The sequence below is a fragment of the Bubalus kerabau genome, chromosome 11, assembly GCF_029407905.1.
Source record: "Bubalus kerabau isolate K-KA32 ecotype Philippines breed swamp buffalo chromosome 11, PCC_UOA_SB_1v2, whole genome shotgun sequence".
In the NCBI taxonomy this organism is placed as follows: Eukaryota; Metazoa; Chordata; class Mammalia; order Artiodactyla; family Bovidae; genus Bubalus; species Bubalus kerabau.
In genome coordinates, this window is record NC_073634.1 from 64,280,001 (window position 1) to 64,302,487 (window position 22,487).

Below are 22,487 nucleotides of genomic sequence, written 5' to 3' on the forward strand. Positions count from 1 at the left end.
TTAGTTGAATGAATGAAAGAAAATGGTTACTGACTTAGAATATAAAACTTTATATCCCAGATTGCTTCTAGATACTGAAAGGAAAGGCTCATTTAGCAACATTAACCTGATCATACACTCTTATGTTTAGAATTCTTTATTTTTACAGCACTCGAGCAAAACAAATGCTGCAATTAAAAATGACCATTTCTGTATCTGGAAACAAAGAGCTCTATTTTTTAAAACTTAAGTATGATATATTCAGTTCTGTGCAATGAATACTAATGAAATATAAATTCTTAAAATGCATTTCTGTTTTTTCTAAACTAATTCTCTTATACTTTCTGCTCATATATTATAAATAGATCTCAAACTTAAAATTCACAGTCTGTTTAATATTTTGCCTATGTATTTTAAACAAATCCAAAATTTAGTAGTTACTACAAAAATAAATGTAATCCCCAGGGTTGATCAAAGATTTAATCTGACCAGATGGGGCAAACTTGAGAAAGATTTTGACTTTCCACTCTGTTTTGCAACAAGAAAGGCTGATTTTTTTTCTTTCTTTCTTTCTTTGTTAGAGAAACAGAGATCAGGCCATCCCCAGAGAAATGAGCAGGTGTGGCCATTTATAAGCATGTCTGCTTATATTACAAACCAGCATAAGAAAAGTTTGAAATGGGTTGAAAAGATCTGCTAAACAGTTTTAATGTTTTACTCTAAATCCTATTTATTCAGTCAAGAACTGATCAAGCTGGCAGGAAAATACCTAGTCTACCCAAACCTTTAAAGATCTTGTAATTTTGTTTTTTATTTTTATCTTTGGTTGCAAGTGAATAGGTTCACTTTGGTAATCCTTGCCTCTGGACAAGCACAAATTTTTTTTTGTCCTTTCTGAATGCCTAATAACAGAGCTTTGCTTCCTGTCTAATGATGAAAGGGTGGCAGTCAGGTTCTTTCTCTTATTTTACTATAAAACTGAGGAATTTCACAGACCATTTTGAGAAGAGAATCCAATGAAATATTAGCACTACTAAGTAAAGCCCTTTAAAAAATTTAGATAAGTTAAAATGTATTTAGCCCAAGTAATAGAAGTTCATTTATTAAAACTATGAAAACACTGAAGAACACAAGTAAGCACAGGATATTGTGTTGTTAAGGGAGTTAAAGGACATGGAATATGGGTTTGTTGGTAGAAATACTCTGCTTTGTTCTGTTATAAATACAGATTTACAAAGACTAAAGATGCAAACTATGTTGAAATAACATATTTGTAAATTTTGTAAAAGCCTATTTCATGATAATGTGTGTAGACATGTTTCTTAAATTGAAAGCCTTCTTAATCTATAGTTTTCAACTGACTGCATAAAAATATCTAATGTTATAAAAGACACCCTTGGGTGGGTAATGATCTCAGCGGCTACACTGACAGTTTCTCATGTTTTAATTCACCTTCACAAATCCATGGTATCATTTTTTGGCTAAAGTAATGTCAGTCAGTGACATTTGCGGTAAGTATCAAAAGGACCCCCCATGGCAGCCATTTTTATTTGATTCTTAAGATCCAAAGGCTGCTGAAAGAACAATTGAATAAAGTTGAGGATTGGAGAAGCTTGATTTTCTTGTTCTCTGTGAAATGAAACTCTGGTCTTTTTCTTCCTCTTCCCCTTGAAAGCAAAAGTCTGCTAGGGGGTTGTAGCTGTGTCAAAGCCGCTGGGATGCCACTGCTGATCACTTTAATTACTACGACTAAGGAGGATAAAATTAAAAGTAGCACCATTGAAGCAGTGGAAGAAAGCTTGCCTAGATGTCGGTGAACTGTGAAATATAAAAATTGCATAGCAATACGTTTTTATGGAAAGGAAACAAGGAATTACATTACTTATTCTTGAAGAGTTTGTCCTTAAATTGTCAAGTTTTACTAGTGCGTCTATCTATGGCAGATTGTAGACCATTTTAGAACGATAAGGAAAATAGTATCTTGAAGACATGCTGTGAAAATATTTTTTCAGTTTATGTCCAAAGTGGTTAGTTATGATCCATCTTCTATATTTGAATATTTAAATCCGTTGTGTTGAAATACAAGCTTTTTGTACCATAACAGGACTTTAGCCTTCTGAAGATGTTAGGTAAGAGGAAAAGTGGAGCTTAAATGTACCACATTCAGTACTTTTCTGAAGGCTTATAATTTAAGGTCAAGAATGTAAGTTTTAAATGAATATAAATAAGTTAACTTCTCTTTACCTCTCTGTTTTCAGTAGCACAAAGGAGCATTTAACCTTATTTCTATAGCCCAAAAGTAAGTAAAAAACTGTTGTTGTTTTTTAATCACAACAGCAATAGGGCTTGAGACAAATTTTCTGAACACCAATAATGTAATAGACAGGACCAACCCTTTGAAATCAGACAGACACTGATTTTAATTCTTACTGTGCCATTTACAAGATGTATGACCTTGGGCAGTACATTTAAGTGCGATTCCATTTCTGTGAAACCGGAGTGACGTTGGTTACCTCAGAGTGGTGAATGGTAAATGAGACAACACCTGTGAACACACTGCACAGGCACACAGCCAGTATTTACTCAAAAATATAGCTTCCCTCTAAAGAGTACATCCATCTTACAAAAGCTCGAATGTACTATATAAATCAGTCTAACTCTCTTAATAATACTGTACTGTACAGAAAAAGGTAAATGCCATCAGACCCATTCTTAAAAAAATAGGAAACCTGCTTCAATTTATTTAAGTTTATTTAGACTAGGCAGATAAATGAAAGATAGGTTTCCTATGTATTGAATTTTTCAAATGTAATTTTTAATGACAGCAGTCTTCTAAGGTACTTACATTGCATCCCATTGAAAAGATTCCTTTATTTTTTTCAGCAGATTTGGTAAACAGATGACTTATTTACAGCTATGAGTCACTGTCTTCCTTTGAATGCAGAAAGGTGAAAACAGATAACACATTTCTGTATTTGAATAGTTTTAGGCAAACCATCATTGTCAGAAATACTCAAATCTACAAACATACAAAAATAACGAAATAACCATCATCCTTACTCTCTGGTCATTTTATTCCTTTGACATAAGCAATATGTTTCTTTTAAGTAAAAGATACAAAGATTTTGTACTATCTGTTCTTTAAATAATAATGTAAAAACTGACTTTTAATGAAGCTTATATGTAAAAATTAAGATGAAATAGTTTTATATATAAGGAATCTGGAAATTAGTAATACTATCAGTTAAATTGGTTGCATAATCAATTGCTGTAATTACAAGCTTTTCCTTGTGACCTTAACAATTAACTTCTATTTTCTCAGTTGGCTCTTTGTCTTAAGAGAACTTAATGGGTGAGAAAACAAACAGCACAGATATGCCATCCCACTGGAGAGCTCTAGGCCCAAGCAAAATTGTCTCTGTGTTGTTAGGACATTAGTAGAAAAGTAAATCAAGGCAATCTGATAGGGAACTAGAATTCTGTCAATCAAGCTCAAGATTTTGTGCTGTGTCCATAAACTTTGTTTACTGTAGGGTTTTATGACTTGTAACCTGCCCTTGCAGTGTGTTAATGAGACTAAATCTTGCTACTTGAGAATTGAATTACAGCACACCTCTGGGCTAATGGTTATAAACAGAAAGTCCCATTAGGGCTGCATTCTGATTTGTTCATTTGCATTTTTTTCTATTGTATGGAGAACAATGACAGGTAAATAGTCACAAACAAACAATTTACATGGAAATTGATAAAGTGTCCCTAATTAGTATTTAGAGTTGGTTTTATTAATGATTGTCTGTTTTAAATTGCACTCTTGGTAAGACCTCAGAAACATTTGCAGATGGGAGTATTACTGGGGGAGGAGAAGAAAATGGTAGGTGTAAGAAAAAGCTAGGTTCTCATTTCATATTCAGAAAGGTAGACTCATTTATTTCATTTTTATGCAGTTAAGATGACCCAAGACCACTTCATCTTAGTCTGAATCACCAAATTCTAACTCTGCAAGAAGTTATTACTCATGCGGTGAAATTCTCTTAAACCTAGTTGCCTGAGGCATATCAAATAATGATTTTTATTAGTGCTCTTAACTTCTCTTAAATTTGAAAGATGAAAGTTTAGTAAAAAGCTCAATTTTCCTCAGTTGGTCATGTAATTTGGTACTTTTGGGGGATCAAATAGTTTGGAGGTTAAGAGCAGGGCCCTGTAGTCAAACAGACCAGGGTTGGACTCCGAGCTCTAACATCAGTTCTAGCTGTGAGATCTTGGAACTCTAAAACTAAATTTTCTCATTGGTACAAATTGGATTGTAAAAATTAAATGAGATCATCATACATATAAAGCACTTAGCACATAAAAGCACAAGAAATATGAATCAGTTCAGTTCAATTCAGTCGCTCAGTCGTGTCCGACTCTCTGCGACCGCATGAACGGCAGCACCCCAGGCCTCCCTGTCCATCACCAACTCCTGGAGTCCACCCAAACCCATGTCCGTCGAGTCGGTAATGCCATCCAACCATCTCATCCTCTGTCATCCCCTTTTCCTCCTGCCCTGAATCTTTCCCAGCATCAGGGTCTTTTCCAGTGAGTCAGCTCTTTGCATCAGATGGCCAAAGTGTTGGAGTTTCATCTTCAACATCAGTCCTTCCAATGAACACCCAGGACTGATCTCCTTTAGGATGGACTGGTTGGATCTCCTCACAGTCCAAGGGACTCTCAAGAGTCTTTTTCCAACACCACAGTTCAAAAGCATCAATTCTTCAGCGCTCAGCTTTCTTTATAGTCCAACTCTCACATCCATTCATGACCACTGGAAAAACCATAACCTTGACTAGACAGACCTTTGTTGGCAAAGTAATGTCTCTGCTTTTTAATATGCTGTCTAGGTTGATCATAACTTTCCTTCCAAAGAGTAAACTTCTTTTAATTTCATGGCTGCAGTCACCATCTGTAGTGATTTTGGAGCCCAGAAAAATAAAGTCAGCCACTGTTTCCACTGTTTCCCCATCTATTTGCCATGAAGTGATGTAGTTTTCTGAATGTTGAGCTTTAAGCCAACACCAAAATCACCATTATCAAGCCTGCCTTTCCTTTTTATTTTCTAAGTTTAGAAATACTAATAATAAACAGGATTTTTGTGTATTATTATTATTGCATCTTCAGTTTCACTCTACCCAGTGTATACTACTCCTCTAACTACAAGTAAGTCTGCCTCTCTAAATATTAAGAAAATTACTTTCTCTTGAATGTTAGCTCTCTAGTCTTTTGCCCCTACCACAACCATCCAACCCAGAAACGTGTCATCTCATTTCTTTCTTCCTTTCCCCCAAGACTTTTAAAAAATAACTTTTATAACAAATGTAGTGTGGTTATATTATAGAAAGTTAGACAATGAAGAGAAATTGAAGAAAATATAAATATCACATTTCCATACCCTGAGCTCCACCATGACAACTTTGTAAATAACCTTCTAGGTCTGCATATATATTTTGCCAAAAAGACAAAGTTAAGTTATTAATATATAAACTATTTTTGCAGTCGTTGTATTTTCTCTCATTTAATACTATGATTATATTCAAATTTCTTTAATTTATTCAGCAGTGTCCTTTATAGCTGGTTTATCCAACTGGTGTCTAACCCAGGCCTATACATTGCATCTGGTCAGGTCCCTCTTATTGGTGGGGATGGTGATTGGTTAGTTGGCTTTTGTTGTGTGTTTGTTTTTATAACTCTCTCTCATTAAAATGACCAGGTCAGTTAGCCTGAATATCCTACTTCCTAGGTTGGTTTGTTTGCTTCCTTGCTCTGTCATTTACCATGTTTCTCTATCTCCTGTGTTGATAATAAACTGGAGGTTATATCTAAAGGCTTAGTAGATTCACTTTAGACATTTGGGCTAGAGTATTATAGGTGGCGCTTGCTTCATGTGCTTCACATCAAAAAACATGTTACATATGGTTGACTCAACATTAGAGATGCTAAGATTGACCATTAGAGTAGTGGTTTCTAATCCCTGATCTAGTTCTGATCTCCCGATTTAAAATATGGTTTTCCTCTTACAACCAGGAAATAATCTATATGGTACTACTTAATTAACCACATGATCTAATTATTAATGTGTAAAACAATCCCAAACATAATGGTCTAAAATTACTTTTATTCTCACTGATTCTGTGGGTCAGGATTTCAGATAGGGTACAGTGTGTGTGCTTTGTCTCTGTTCCACATTGTCTGAAGTCTCAGTTGGGGTGACTTGAGCAGTTGGAAGTGACCCAAAGTGGCTAAAGGCTGATATTCTGAAGAAGCCTTTATTCACATGTCTGATACGTGAGCTCAGAAGACTCAAGACTGAACTTGGCTGGGAATGTGAACTAGTGCACCTGCGTATGGCTTGGGATTCTCACAACATGACAGTTGGGTTCCCAGAACATATAAAATGCAAGAATTTCAAGAGAACTGGGTAAAAGGGTATAGCCTTTTCTGACCCAGCCTTGGAAGTCACCTTCAACACTTCTATTTTCTGTTGATTATATACAAATCACTTACACTAGCCCATACTCAAGGGGAAGGGAATTAAATATGTCATCTCTTGATAAGGAAATAGCAAGGTCACACTGCAAAAAGTTTGTAGGATGAGAAATATTGTCATGGCCATCTTTGGAAAGTATGTAATATAAATATCCAGTTTCCCATCAAACATTTTCTTAAGAGCTTTAATAATAGTTCATAAGCCTTGCTAGAATCAATCATTCTTTTATGAATGGCAAAGTTTCATTTTTTTTTTTTTAATTTTACTTTTTAAGAAATTGTTAATATAGCTGGAATCACTGGGCTATTTACTAGTTGCCCAAAACTTCAGTTCCCACTGGAAAGACAGGATAAGTGCTTGATTTTTTTCTCCAATTACTAATTTTGGGGAATTCTCTTTTTAAAAATTATTTATTTATTTATTTATTTATTTGGTTATGCCATATTTCACTTGCAGCACACTAGATGTTCAGTCTTCGTTGCAGCACTTGGGATCTTTAGTTGCAGCATGTAAACTCTTAGTTGTGGTATGTGGGATCCACTTCCCCAACCAAGGATCAAACCTGGGCCTCCTGCTTTGGGACCACAGAGTCCCAGCTGCTGGACCAACAGGAAGTCTCAGGGAGTTCTATTAAAAGCATCTGCAGATGAGTTTATATATCCTTCTAAGAACTTTTTGAATGTCATAATGAATTGATGAATTTTCACTGATTCATTGTGTGATTTCAGTGATTATTCAATTCATTGCAGTCATTGCATGTTTGTTTGATACTGAGTTGTTTCACTTTGCCCACTGGGAGCTTCAAGCTTGTGCTCCATTCTATACCCTCGTTAATTTTGACAGCTCTCAGTTCTAGCCGTCTCAAAATTTGTGAACAGTTGCCTAGGCTTGAACTGCATCAGTCTAGTGCCTACCCCTCTCTCTAATGCAATTACCTACCAAGTTTGATTGCCCTTTTTAAACGTTCATACTCATTAACCTCTAACATTTACTGCAGTCGATTATTCCCTTTTTCATGAAAGCCTCTTCGTCTTTGATTCTCAGGATGTATCAGTGTTACAGTTCTCATCCTCTTCCTTCTCTGTCTCCTTTTCCTATTTTTACCTAAATGTAAATGTTTTCCGTGATTTAGTTAGTAGGTTTTATTTTTCTCTACAGTACTTTTTCAGGTGATCTCGTGTATTCCTGTCATTTCGGCCGTTAGCTCTGTAGTCATAGTTTGACTTCACTCCCTAGCATCATTTTCACTTCCCAAATACTTACATCTTGACTCAAGTGTCCAACCAGCCTCTCAAATCTAGTCTATCTTACCCCAGACTTCCAGCCTTTTCCTCTTATAATTCATCTTGGTTTTTCTATTTCTATTTTTAATGCCACATTTCTAGTTACCCAAGTTTAAAACTTCTGAGTCAGCTTTTTTTCTTCCCTCTACCTCTAATCAGTTACCAAGAATTGGTACAGGTACCAGTTCTAGCTCTGATATGTTTCTTACACTTGTCTCCTTCCATTCCCATTGCCACTATCCCAGTTCTGAATCTCATTATAGCTTCCTTGTCCTATTTATAAGAGCCTCCTAAGTACTCTTTCCAGTCCCTCTGTGCCAACCTATTTTATACATTGTTGTTAACTGTACACTTCTGGTTAATCATTCCCCTTGGGGGAAAAAAGTTACACAACAAAAGTAAACTTTTTTCTTCTGAACTCTTCTGTGCATTTTAATCACATCTCCTTATTGTGGCTGTTTTATCTTGCCCTCTGTATTATAAGCTTTGCTAGTATAAATTATAAATTTTCATGCATGAAATTTCTATAGCAAGTACCAAGCACCAGGGTGTGTACTAAGGACCAAAGATACAAAGATAAGTCAAATCTAGCTCCTGCCTTTGAGTGGCTCAATTCTGCTGAGAAGGAGGCATTTGTGCAGAGTTTTAACTTGATATGTAGTATTTTAAAAAGTAATCACATGCATTATACACACACACACACTTTTGTAGCCACAGAGAAGAAGGAGAACTTCTTTCCACCAGCAAGGAGGACAGAAGAGTAATCAGAGAAATATAGTGGATTTAAAATGAATCTTGAAGAATGAGTAGGAGTTAAATAGATGAGAGAAGAACTTTCCAGGAAGATGAAATGATATGTTCATTTCAAATCCATGGATGCATGAAACCGCATGATACAAACAATATGTATAAATAGATGTGAGGTTTTATAGAGACTGGAAGAGGTTAAGAGACGGTAACTACAGATATGTTGGGGCCAGATTATTTCAGGCTTTGTTTTGTCATAATAATAATGCCTTATATCATATACTTTCCAGTTTCCAAAGCAGTTTCACATTGATTATTTGCAATTCATAATAACCTGTTTTTAGGGAGGCAAAATCTAATTTATTTAATTCTCTGTCATTTTTAGTTATTTCAAATACCAAAACCCACGCTAGATTTTACTTTTTCTTTTCAGTGTGTGTCTGGGGGGAGAGTAGAAATGGGGATAGTAGTACATCAGTACCTAATTCTGATTTTAAAACTATCAGCAATAACTGAGGAACTAATGTGCTATCCTATACCTGCCATAGCCCCCTAAAAATACTGTTTTCTATATTTGATCAACATGATATAGCAGCATTTTCTACTATCAAAAATTTCCTTTAGCCAATGCTGTATGCCTTTACTAGAAACATGCAAGTTAAATTTTAATCTTAAGAAAAAAAAGTATTAATTGAAATTCTGTTTTCAGTATTGTGACTTTTTTCCTAAAAGCCCAGTCATTTTATTAATAGTTGATCCTGCTACTTTCTCAGTAATTATATTGCCAAACATTCTTTAAAGGCTACTTTGAATTTTTAACAGACATTTTAATACAATAATTTGTAAATGTTTTTAAAAATCTGATTCTTGGATGTCTTTTAAAAATGGTGTGACATCCAACTGATATAGAGCATCCTATTTATAATGTGGGCCAAGCACCATGCTGTAAACCAGTTACTATCGTGATGATCAGATTGAAAATGAAATTGCATTTCTGTCAATTACTGAGTTGGCAACTGTTCAATATATCTTAGCAGCAAGATGAAGAGCGACGTCGGCAGCTGAGAGAGAGAGCTCGTCAGCTAATAGCAGAAGCTCGATCTGGAGTGAAGATGTCAGAACTTCCCAGCTATGGTGAAATGGCTGCAGAAAAGTTGAAAGAAAGGTCAAAGGCATCTGGAGGTGAGTTTAAGAATCTTGTATCATATTCTACAGACAACCCAGAAATCTGTGATGGACCTTTCGGGACATTTTATTCTTACTTCAAAATGTTGTGCATCAAATACATAAAGTTTCTAACCTATTCATAGTAAATCAGAAGATGACTATTGCCATTTTTCAAAATCAACTCTTTGACTTAATTTTTAACAACTCAGGAAGTACTTTGATTATGATTAAGTATGATTAGTACTCGAGAAATACCAAGAATATGATTTAGGAGAAAACTCTGACAGGCCTTAGTTTGTGATTCCCCATGATGCCTCATTAATTGTATTAGAATGAGTAAAATGCGATCAAGTCCTCAGCATCTGGATCACAAGACTTGTTAGTCGAGAGCTTTGGCTTGAGAGATTTTCACTTTGAGCCAGATCTTCGGAAAGTAGCTTTAACAATGTTTCCAGCACTATAACCTGAAATGTAAGAATTTTTAATAAGTCCCATATGCATTTCTCAGAGTCTTCTTATTTGAAGAGGGTCTTTTTCAATATCTGTAGAAATTTTTCTAAGCTTGATGTTGAAACAAGGACTACATATAATTAAAGGGAATTTTAATTTTACCTATCAGTGCTCAATTTCGGCACTTTTAACTTGAAACTTTTTACATTTTTATTTTAGTAGTATTCTCAAGAGGGCTTTTTTATTTCAAAGATTTGTGACCTATTTATCTACCAGAACATGCCAGGTACTTGTTCTGAGTTAAACTTAAATGCTAAGATCATTCTGGAGAGTAGGCAAGTGAGGACTCGAATAAAACCTTAGAGAACTGAAACAAAGGAAACTATTTCTAGGTCAATAAGTTTCTTCATAGTAAACAGAAACTTACTGCTGTTATTTCTAATTGATCCCTTATATTAAAATCTTACTGTTGTAGAGTGTTCCAACAAATGCCTATAGCATGTTACCTCCCATCCCCATATATTTGAAAGCTGCTTTCCCAAATAGCTATGTTTCTGTCCATCTGGTGTTCTCAGAATGTTTGTTTCTTAGTTAAGTCTTTCATCTTACCTTTTCAACTCCTATCATTCAGAATTTTTATTACAGTTTCTATATGGAGAAGGGAATGGCAACCCACTCCAGTATTCTTGCCTGGAGAATCCCATGGACAGAGGAACCTTGCGGGTTACATACAGTCCATGGGGTCGCAAGAGTCGGACACAACTGAGTGACTTTCAGTACTTCAGTAACCACTCACAGCTACATTTATATAATGCTATTATAATTTGCTTTCATTTATTATTAGTAACAAGATGTTTCTTTGATATCATAGAAATTCCAGATACTCTAAGTAAACTTTAGATGTCTCTGCTTCCTTGTATCTCAGAATGATTAAAAAAAAAAAAAGCCTCATATTCTTGACCCTCCAGATAGACTGTCCTAAAACTACTGATACCATCTCCATGTGACATTGTAAACCCATAGAAGAGTAAACATAAAATAGAGAGGCATCCACTATCTCTTAATTTTTTTTTTTTCCTAACAGGCAGCTGATAACAATGCTAAATGAGTAGTGAACTCTAGGTAGACTAAGGATTAAAATTTTCTGATTAAGGGTATGGGGTGAGTCAGCTATGTAATTGGTCTTATCTTTATAATCCAATCCCAGTTGAGGCTAAGCCAGAACTAGACTAGGTAGAGAGACTTAATCAGTGTTACAATCCCCAAAATGGGTAGCTTCCCAGCTTGGTAACTAGGGAAAGTGAAGACCTGACTTTGGCATCATTCAACAGTCAACAAAGTGAATAAAGAACAAGTGAGGATTGGATCTCTGAAACTAACAAAGAAGTACAGACTAGAAAAGGAAAAGCCAGATGAAATGAAGATGGGACGGAGTTTAACAGATGACTTATGAGAACCTGCTGAAGAGTCAAGACTCTTGCCTAAGATGACCAAGGTGATCAGGGCCCATTTCTCTCATAGACCATACCATACCTTGGATGTTGGAAGTGGCCACATATCAGATGGTAGGCTGTTAATCAGACCTAAAGTTGACCTTCAAGTGGTGCAGGCCTATTTCTTGACCTCAGTGGTGGATTTTGGCCTGTCTTCATAAAGGTGTATGGATCTGACTAGGTCTGCTCGGGCATCAAAGCCTAAGCTGAAGCTTTCAAGGCCAGAATGGAAGAGACCTTTAGGTCAAGGGAAAGGGTAAGATTCCTTCCTAGAATTCAACCATTCATACATACACATTTATCTATTTAGTGGTGCCAGCTGTTGTGTTGGGCCAGGATTTGGCAGAAAGGGCCCTAGAAAGGGCCAGAGTAAATTTTTACAGGCTTGCAGGCCATACATTCTCTCTCTTAACTGCTTGGCTCTGCCCTTGTAGATTTGAACAATATGTAAATTAATGGGCATGCCTGTTATTTACCCTGAAAGCGTGGTAGGCTGGATTTTGCCCCCCATGCTATAGTTTGCTGGCATTTACATAGCCAATTAGATATTCACTTGATTTCATAAGAGTCTAATTCCTAAATGAAAATGACCCTTTGGGGTTGATAAGTCAGGAAAAACAATTAACAAATTAGTGTCCACTCTTCCACTGTCTAATGGGAATTACCAAATCTGAATAAGGAATGGTGCAAAATGAGAGAGGAATGTATAGGCACCAGCCTAGATGATGGACTAGAGAGGGAAATTTTTTGGAAGCAGTGGTCCAGAGTGACAAAGAAGAGGGAGTAGTCAAGAGCTGAAATAATAAGGTGAAAGCACAACCTAGGGGATGTGTTGAACTTGATACTCAGACTCATTGCCTGAACCTATTTGAAATGCTTGCTTTTTTCCATTCTCAACAGCCAGCCTCAGTGAGGAAAGGAAACTTGCTAAGTTTGAGGTGAGGTGTCATGAGCCTCAGGTGTTCACAGAAAATATTTGTTAAGTTATTTTAGGTCTCTGAAGCCAGGTATCCAAGCATCCCACTTGCATCCTATTTCAACCAGAAGTAGCCTAATTCTTATGAAATAACAGAACCTGTCCAAGGAGCTACAGCCTCAGTTCAGTTCAGTTGCTCAGTCGTGTCCGACTCTTTGCAACCCCATGAATCGCAGCACACCAGGCCTCCCTGTCCATCACCAACTCCTGGAGTTTACCCAAACTCATGTCCATAGAGTTGGTGATGCCATCCAGCCATCTCATCTTCTGTCGTCCCCTTCTTCTGCCTCCAATCCCTCCCAGTATTAGGGTCTTTTCCAATGAGTCAACTCTTCACATGAGGTGACCAAAGTATTGGAGTTTCAGCTACAGCATCCGTCCTTCCAATGAACACCCAGGACTGATCACCTTTAGGATGGACTGGTTGGATCTCCTTGCAGTCCAAGGGACTCTCAAGAGTCTTCTCCAGCACCAGTTCAAAAGCATCAATTCTTCAGTGCTCAGCTTTTTTCACAGTCCGGCTCTCACATCTATACATGACCACTGGAAAAACCATAGCCTTGACTAGATGGACCTTTGTTGGCAAAGTAATGTCTCTGCTTTTTAATATGCTATCTAGGTTGGACAGAACTTTCCTTCCAAGGAGTAAGCGTCTTTTAATTTCATGGCTGCAATCACCATCTGCAGTGATTTTGGAGCCCAAAAAATAAAGTCTGACACTGTTTCCACTACAGCCTAGCTTTTACTTTTTCACCTCTTGAAATAATTTGAAGGCTTAGAAGAGAGTCAGGTGATACTGTGGTATTCTACATGTGTTTTTTCAATTTTTGCTTCATTTTTTAATTGTAGACCTATAACAGCCTTTTAAACTCCTCATTTTAGGTAACAAACTTATGAGTTCATTTATTATATTGATCTTACTTAGCAAAGTACAGTTGTTTGGGGCCAAAGTGTGATATTTTCATTTTCAGTTATGTGATATTGTGGTCAGTGAATATGGCCTGAATTTCTGCTTTGAGAATTAAAAAGTTTTTATTTTGCCTAAACAAATGTTGCATTTTTATTAGTGGTCCATGGGCACTTGCAAGGAAGGTGTTTGTCAGGTTTGAAGATGATATTATATCTATAATATATTACATGGTATATATTATATAGATTTTATATATTTATGTATACTTAAATCTGTATATATTTTGTGTCATATCTATGATACCTATCATATCATATATATGATATTTTATGTCATATCTGTTTATTTTTATTCTGTAGTTTATTGGTTTGGTTTGAGTTAGGTTAGAATCATTTACGGAGAAGGCAATGGCACCCCACTCCAGTACTTTTGCCTGGAAAATCCCATGGTCGGAGGAGCCTGGTAGGCTGCAGTCCATGGGGTCGCTAGAGTCGGACACGACTGAGCGACTTCACTTTCACTTTTCACTTTCATGCATTGGAGAAGGAAATGGCAACCCACTCCAGTGTTCTTGCCTGGAGTATCCCAGGGATGGGGAAGCCTGGTGGGCTGCAGTCTATGGGGTCGCACAGAGTCGGACACGACTGAAGCGACTTAGCAGCAGCAGAATCATTTAACTTTTTTTTTTAAGGGATCATTTAACCGTTAAGCAGACATTTTTGCCCCTCTTTGGTTTAGATGGAATAGTATACTTTGTTTTTGGATTTCAAATGGATAAATGAAAATTAAAAAATTTTATCCATGAGACTGTGTGCCTGCATTATCCTTATTTCAGTTATGGTAAATAGATTTGTCTAAATTTGTTCAACCAAAATAAAATCTTACAGGCCTTCAGTAATTTTTATTTTCAGCTTTCATTAATAATATATTTGTATTGTTTTCTATCATTTGTTTGATTTTTATAGGATAACTTTACAAGTTATAAATTTTACAGGGGGCCTTCAGTGAGAATTTTTAAATCATGATGCAAATAAGATATCTTATTCTGAAAATTTTTTTTTCTGGAAAGAAACAGTTTCATGTAAACGTAGGTGTTCTCTAAACTACCATTTTGTGTAAATATGTTTTTAACAGTAGCCTCAACTTCTTTTGTTTTTTAAGTGCAGATATTCTTTTTTTTTTTTTTTTTTTTTTTTTTTTTACTGTTGCCTTATGTTCAGACTTTTCATTCAGTTTATTTATAAATGATAAGTCTTGTAAGACTGGCCTTATTTCTGTGCTATTAATCATACCATTGGGATCCCCATTTTGCTTATAGTGCTATACAGTGTCAGTTGGAATGCATTGTTTCATTCCAGTGTATGTATAATCTCTTTCTACTTTTTCCCATATACAGGCCATACTTGCAAACCACCTTCTATTGTGTATTGTATCTCTAGTTTACTTTATGCCACGCTTACCTGCTGCTGCTGCTGCTGCTCCTGCTAAGTCGCTTCAGTCGTGTCCAACTCTGTGCGACCCCATAGACAGCAGCCCACCAGGCTCCCCCGTCCCTGGGATTCTCCAGGCAAGAATACTGGAGTGGGTTGCCATTTCCTTCTCCAATGCAGGAAAGTGAAAAGTGAAAGTGAAGTCGCTCAGTCGTGTCCGACTCTTAGCGACCCCGGATTGCAGCCTACCAGGCTCCTCCGTCCATGGGATTTTCCAGGCAAGAGTACTGGAGTGGGTTGCCACTGCCTTCTCCGGCCACGCTTACCTAGTGGGTTTTAAATGGGTAGCCTTAAAGATATATATAATCTTATATATATCATATATTTAATATGTAATAATTTAAGCACACACACAGAGACACATGTACTTTAGTTCTGCTAAAATTCATATAGAGTATTTCGATAGGTATTAAGAAATGTGTAACAATAACTTGAAAAAAATTCAAGTGTTCATTGTAAAACTGAAGTCAGTGAATGGAAAGAAAGTGGAAATCTATTCTTAAGAAAACCTGATCATTAGAGGAAATCAAGTTTTACTCTTCCCCTTCCCAAATAGTAATCCTTTTATCTAAGGTTAACAATACATTTATAAACTTTTGAGTTAGCCTATTCAGCATTACTGGTGAGGGGTAATATGGGTAGAGATTTCGTTTAGCCAGGAAATAAAATGAATGGCACCTGTTTAACATCACACATTATCTTGGCACTGTATAAAGGAGTAAAGACTATCCCACTGCATAACTCCAGGACCTGAAGTACCCATATCCAACCACTGTTCCAGACTTAGCTTCTCTTCATAACAATGCCATCGTTCTAGTCACTCTGTCTGGAGAGTCAGTGTTGACATCTGTCTCACTCTTCCTCTCATCAGTATCCCTCCCAACTACCCAGTACCAGTTGGTTTTCAAGTCATACCCACTCCCAATTATTTTATGATATATTAAGTTCTCCATACTACTTGCCTGAAGGTTATAACAGTCTCCAACATGGATTTCCTGCCTCCACCCTTTCTGTTCTAGAGTCCATCGTCTTACTCAGCGATCTCGAACGAAGGGTGATGTCACATGGCTAATATACTCCTGTGTGCAATCCCTGAACCACTTTTTCTTTCACATATGAAGGTATATCAGAATGTAAGCAAGAGTAATATTTTAGGAATAATATTGGAGATACTTTAATTCCTAAAAACATGAGCTTCAGTGCTTCTGTAGTAATTACACATATTTCACAACTGATTACCATAAAACACTGTGGTAGAAAACTGCTTATATAGACTGTTCTCAACTTAAACAACACATTGCCCATCATGTTTGACCAGCAAACCAGTGTCCTTCTGTTCCTACCAAGTAAAATATTTTTACCTTTTAAGTCTTACTTCCCATTATTTCACTTTAAGTATGCTTGAGCCAGATAGGACTTTACACCATTTTTTGAACATAATCTACACTTTCCTGCTCTCATGCCACTAAACCTCTTCCCTCAATTGTACTTTTTGAAATTCTGTACATTTCTGAAGACTCAATTTAAAAGTTAGGGCTTCCAAAAAATAGTTCCTTGTGCTACTGGCAAAAGAATTATCTTTTCATCCTTTGAATTTGCTCTGTATCTTATTTTTACTTCATAACACTTAACTGTCCTACATGGTATTATAGTCATTTGTATGTATAACTTTTGGTCCCTGGGTTGGGAAGATCCCCTGGAGAATGGATAGACTACCCACTCCAGTATTCTTGGGCTTCTCTGGTGGCTCAGATGGTAAAGAATCTGCACACAATACGGGAGACCTGTGTTCAATCCCTCGGTTGGGAAGATCCCCTGGAGAAGGGAATGGCTACCTAGTCCAGTATTCTTGCCTGGATAATTCCAGGGACAGAGGAGCCTGGCAGGCTACAATTCCATGGGGTCACAAAGAGTTGGACATGACTGAGTGACCTTCACTTATATATAACTTTAAGGTGGAATAAATGTCTTAAAACTTGATATCTTATAAAACTTGATATCTCTTCAACATCTAGCAGTGTTTTGTAAATTGCAGTTTCAGTATACAATAGAAGTTTCTTGAATAAGTAAATGAATGAGTGTTGAATTTTGTGCTTTCACTCTAGATTAATTATGGACAGTAGAAATCAATAGAAGCTGGTTGCAGGAACAAAATACCATACTTTAAAATCTATTGATAGTAAACTCTCTGACAGGAGGAAGTGTTCTGAACACTTTCTTGGTACTCAGGAAATACTTGTTCATTCATTTCCCTTTACTACAGAATTATTTAGAGAAGAATTTTTGAGAACAATGAAGATGATGGTGCTGACTTTTATGAAATTAGTCAAATAGTTGTACTAAGCACAGTCAATTAGAAAAGCTCTCTCAACTAATTGTACTTAAATAATATAGCCAAGTATAATACCTTAATGATTTGAAAGCATTTAGCAATATTTTCCCTTGGGGGCATTTCTCATTCTTTTTCTCTCTGTTGTATTCTTCTAAATGGCTTCCATTAGGAAGTCTTCAATAAATGTAAACTATTATTATTAATATTAATGCTCACAGTAAATATTTACTTGGGAAGCCCAAAATCAAACACACACTGTACAGGGAAAAGGACAAATATTGAAGGTTTAAGCCAAAGTTATAGAAGTTAGAATTTCTCAATTGCAATAACCTTTGGAACATCTCATTATTAATAAAAGTTGCCCTATGAAAAATAAACTGTAGAATAGTAGGGATATTCTTCAACTCCCAGGGCTAGACAGATATTTCTCCAAAAGGTACATTGCCTATCAGTAGCAGAATTTAAAGCTTAGCTTCTAATATACAAATCTACTGCTATGCCTTTTTAAATAGATAATATTGAAAATTACTTAACCAACTTATCATTAGGATTTAAAAAGGAAAAATATGTAATAAATTATGACCTATAATACATTTTGCTAAATGTATAAAAAAAATAGTATAATCTACCTCATTCCCATGTACTTAATTTTGAATAATAACAGTGTTTTCCCAGCTTTATGTCTTCCACGATGTACTGTCTTAATTGTTTCTGAACTTTCTTTTGCATAAAGGTACTGTCTATTCTCATCTCAATGTTTGTTCTTAATTTGTCTATAATGCTTTCGCTCATATTTCATCAATAGTACAAAAGCATTTAAGTCTTCATGCAGATAATTTAAAAATAGCTACAAGTTTATAAAGAATGATTTGTTTCTTTATATATTTATTTCTAGTAAATGATAAAATGTGAAATTTAGAAATATTATTTGGTGACTTTTTTATTTGATGACTTTTTTTATCGAACCAACTTTATTTTTATTTACTGTCATTAGAAATTAGCAGGAGATTACATTTTAAAATATAGGGATTCAATGAGCTCAATAATTCAGAGACAGCATGTGGCAAATTGTCAAAATCTTTGCATCTGCTTTGATGTGACAATTCATCTTTGACATGGAAATGTAAAATATAAATGTTAATCCAATAATGAAAAGTTGACTTAAAACTGATTTCTTAACTTGCTTGTCTGTGTCAGACCTGAATTTGAACTGTCATTAAAATACTGATTTTTCTTTCCTATATAAAATAGAAATAATATACTAATAATATACTAACATTATTGCTACATGTTCCTACAGATGAAAATGATAATGTTGAGATAAATACTAACGAGGAGATTCCTGAAGGCTTTGTTGTAGGAGGTGGAGATGAACTTACTAACTTAGAAAGTGACCTTGATACTCCCGGTAATTTCAAATTATAAATACTTTGTGTCCTGCTGCATGGCAAACTCTTCTGTTATATTTTTATTATTATCTCACCAATAATGATAGTAAATTCTTTTGGTAGTTTTATTACATCTTATGCCCTCACAAATCATTTAGCTAACTCCACCTTCCATCAATTTTATATTATTATTTTGTTTTAGGCTTAATGTTAAAATTAGCAATAATATTGAAATGGCAAATTTTAGTTTTTCTCTTATTACTAAGATTCACTTTGGTATTTTATGGACAATTTGTAAACATTCTGTGATTGGTTCCCTTCTCAGCCTAAATATTTTGTTGTGATGTTCTAAGATATAGATGAAGCATTGGAATGCTTCAAATAGTAATCTAAACCATGGATCAGATTTCCTGATTTGGTTTGAAATTGATAGTCTTAGTAGGAATATTATTTTGTAAATTTTGTGCTTACTTTAAGTATTTAAATATTACTACTAATAAATTATTTTATGCGTGTGTAATGATTACAGTAAAACTCTTTGAAAACTGCTTATATAGATTACAATTAAATTAATCTCCTATTGTATATCAATAGATATCATACCAGTAATCACATTTACGATTGAACTTCTGAGTTCTTGTATAAAATATAAAGAGATATCATACCAGTAATCACATTTGCAGTTGAACTTCTGAGTTCTTGTATAAAATATAAAGATAATTGCTTGTGGTTTAATAGATGAGTGTTCCATATGCATTACCTTTGTAAGTTAGCAGCAGGTAGCTTTGTAAACATAAGGGGTTCCATAAATGCTTATTAAATTGAATTCTTATAGCAGTAAAATGTCTTTGGCAATTACAGGTAAGAAAGTGAAATCCCTAATGTTTATCTTTTCCTGTGAAAAGCTACAGGGAGGGAGACACTCTTTTCTTCCCAGCCATGGCATGTCCCTACAATGCTAACCTGCTTTGTTTCTTCCCTGTTTGAAATCATGCTGTTATTTCTGCAAAAAAACAGTCAACCAGAGTCTTCCTAACTATGGACAGCAGCTCCCCACCAAAAAAATCTGTGTCTCTTGTCAGTAGTTCCTTCATGGCTTAGTATTAAATAATACTTTACTAGATACAGGGCAATATATTTATAATTATTCAAGTCCAGGAGAATGCTGATATTTAAGGAAATTTTAAAAAATTTTAACCCAAAATTAGGACTGCCTTTTACTTCTTTCGATTTAAAATACCTACTCACCCTCTCACCACAGCCACCGTCAAAGTCTTTCAGAAATTGGTATCATCTCTTTACCACTGAGGGCACCCATAAGTTCAGAATTAAAGCCTTAACATTCGATTCATGAAAGTATAAAATCAGTGACAATCAGTGGTACATATTTCCTGATTTAATAGTAGATTATGAAGACAGGAGAAATTAACCCTTTTTTGGATAAGGTAAGGAGAATTTTTTAGCTTTAGTTATAGCAACTTTGTGAGATATTTTAATGTATTTAAAGGCTGACTAATATTAAGGCTTAACAGGCTTGACTCTTATCTTTTTAAAAACACTCTTCCTACTTTTTTGTATACCAAAAAGGAAAACACATCTCAGTCTTCCTGTTTTTGGAGTTAACTAATACATTGTTTACAGTTCTCAAGCATGCCAAGTGCTGGCATGTACATAGGACAGATTTCCAATTCAGACTATGGTTTATTTCATGGCAATAAGAAATAGGAATGAAAAAAAAAGAAATAGGAATGCAAACTGGAATCTGAAAACACGTAGCATACATTATGATTTTTAGCCTTGCTTTATTTTTCCCAAAATTCTTTTTTTATATCTATATAAAAGTCATAATGTTTTAATAATAAATTGTTTAATCTTTATCTTGATTTGACCATAGTTCATCAGATATTGTTTTAAAAAGAAGCCTGGCAATATAAATTGACCAATTTGCATGAAAGTAATGATAATAGCATTTATTAAGAATCTTATAATTAGAAAACTTATTAATCTTTATGAAAAATATCATTCACCAAATGGTCAGCATGTCTTTTATAATCATTTTATTAGAGTTGCTTTGAGTGAATTTTTTAAATGGAATTGTTTCCATTTGCTTCTGAACTATTTTATTAAAGACTAATTTACTTGCTAAAAATAATTTGAAATTATTTATTTTTAAAGTTATAGCCATTTTTTATTTTAAATTTCTGTCCATATTTTATACATTGCAAAATACAATAATCTTTATTTCTGCCCTCTAATTAGAAGTTATTTGTGAACATATACCCTATTTCAATGCTGGGTATATATGTACACACATAAACATTGGATTCTAACAGTATATACATGACTGCCTAAGATCATGTTAAGAGCATAATATGGCATTTTATGTCTAAATTTAATATACTAGAAGAATTAAAATTACAAAATAATATAATGTAGAATCAAATGCATTACCTCTTTTAAATACCCACTTTGTAATACCTTCTTTTATTATAAACAACCTATAAAGTTGCTAATATAAATATATGCATTAAATATGGCCTGAGGTTTTAAGGTAAGCATAGCTGCTATTAACCATAGAATAACTAAATGGTCTTTAGGCATGTTGACTATATTCTTTATGGGTACTGATTTTGGGGAAAAGCACATATATATGCTAAGAGACTAGATTTTATTTATTCCCACCACAAAAAAAAAATGATAATTTTGAGACATGATAGAATTGTTGACTAATGCTGTGATGGTTAATCATATTGCAATATATGAATGTATCAAATCAACACATTGTACACCTTAAACTTACACAATGTTATATATCAATTTTTGAAAAAGGGATATAGTCAATATCCCTAAAGACTACTTAGTTATACTATAGTTACTGTATAATAATTACAGTTACATAGTATGTAATATTGTGTATAGTACATATATAGATGCAAAGGTCTGCATATGTTTGGTCTTATATGTTATTTCACAACTCTAATGTCCTTCTCTCTGTTTTTTAAAATATAGTAATATTTTTATGATGTCCGTTAAATTGATAGCTACACATCTAAATGTAGTTCACACAGTTATTCATAATATTTACGTATTTAACAGAACAAGACACTAAGTTGGCAGACTTGAAGCTGAAGAAACTCCTGGACACTCAGCCACAGGTGGCAAATTCACTTTCCAGCACTGCTCAGAAAGCTGTTAATGAAAGTTCAGAGCAAGACATTAAGGTAAATCTTACTTAAAATACTTGACTTGGTATCTGTGTATTCGAATTTCCACTGGTACTTTATAATTCTAAAGTCAGTTTCTTACCAAATTCTTCATATTAAGATATAAGAATTTTTATGAAATAGCTGATAAATTGAATGTCAGTATGATAATCAGTATTCATATACTGTTTTTCAGAGAAACTACTACTTTAAGTTGATATGTAAGTAAAAGTAAAAGCTATTCTTGACTTCTATATGCATCTGTATTTTGCTAATGAGAATATTGTTAAGAGAATTCTAGCATATTCTGTCATCTGCAGCCTCTGACCTGTTAAGATAAATTAATATCTGAAGATGGTATGTGATTGAATATAAATTTTGAAGATACTTGCATGTGCTTTGTGCCAGTATAAATCTTACTTTGTGTAAGATTTTAGCCAGAATGACACATTGTAAGATGATGATAATGATGATGATTTGTAGTATTTATATTATCCCCTCTCAAGCTGTCCCCCCTTTTCCTTGCACTGTATCATTAATATTTCT

General features: G+C 34.7%; 1 protein-coding gene across 24 annotated transcripts in view; it reads left to right on the top strand.

Annotated features, from left to right (window-relative positions):
* Positions 1-22,487, top strand: part of EHBP1 (EH domain binding protein 1) — a 583,640-nt gene that overhangs the window by 512,746 nt on the left and 48,407 nt on the right. For 20 of the 24 annotated variants that reach the window (XM_055540421.1, XM_055540420.1, XM_055540419.1 and 17 more), the window contains 3 exons: positions 9,567-9,714; positions 18,651-18,758; positions 21,835-21,959. In XM_055540421.1, coding sequence (XP_055396396.1) covers positions 9,567-9,714; positions 18,651-18,758; positions 21,835-21,959 — 381 coding nt within the window. The remainder of the gene's footprint in view (positions 1-9,566; positions 9,715-18,650; positions 18,759-21,834; positions 21,960-22,487) is intronic. The other 4 variants (XM_055540436.1, XM_055540439.1, XM_055540433.1 and 1 more) reach the window with 3 other exon arrangements.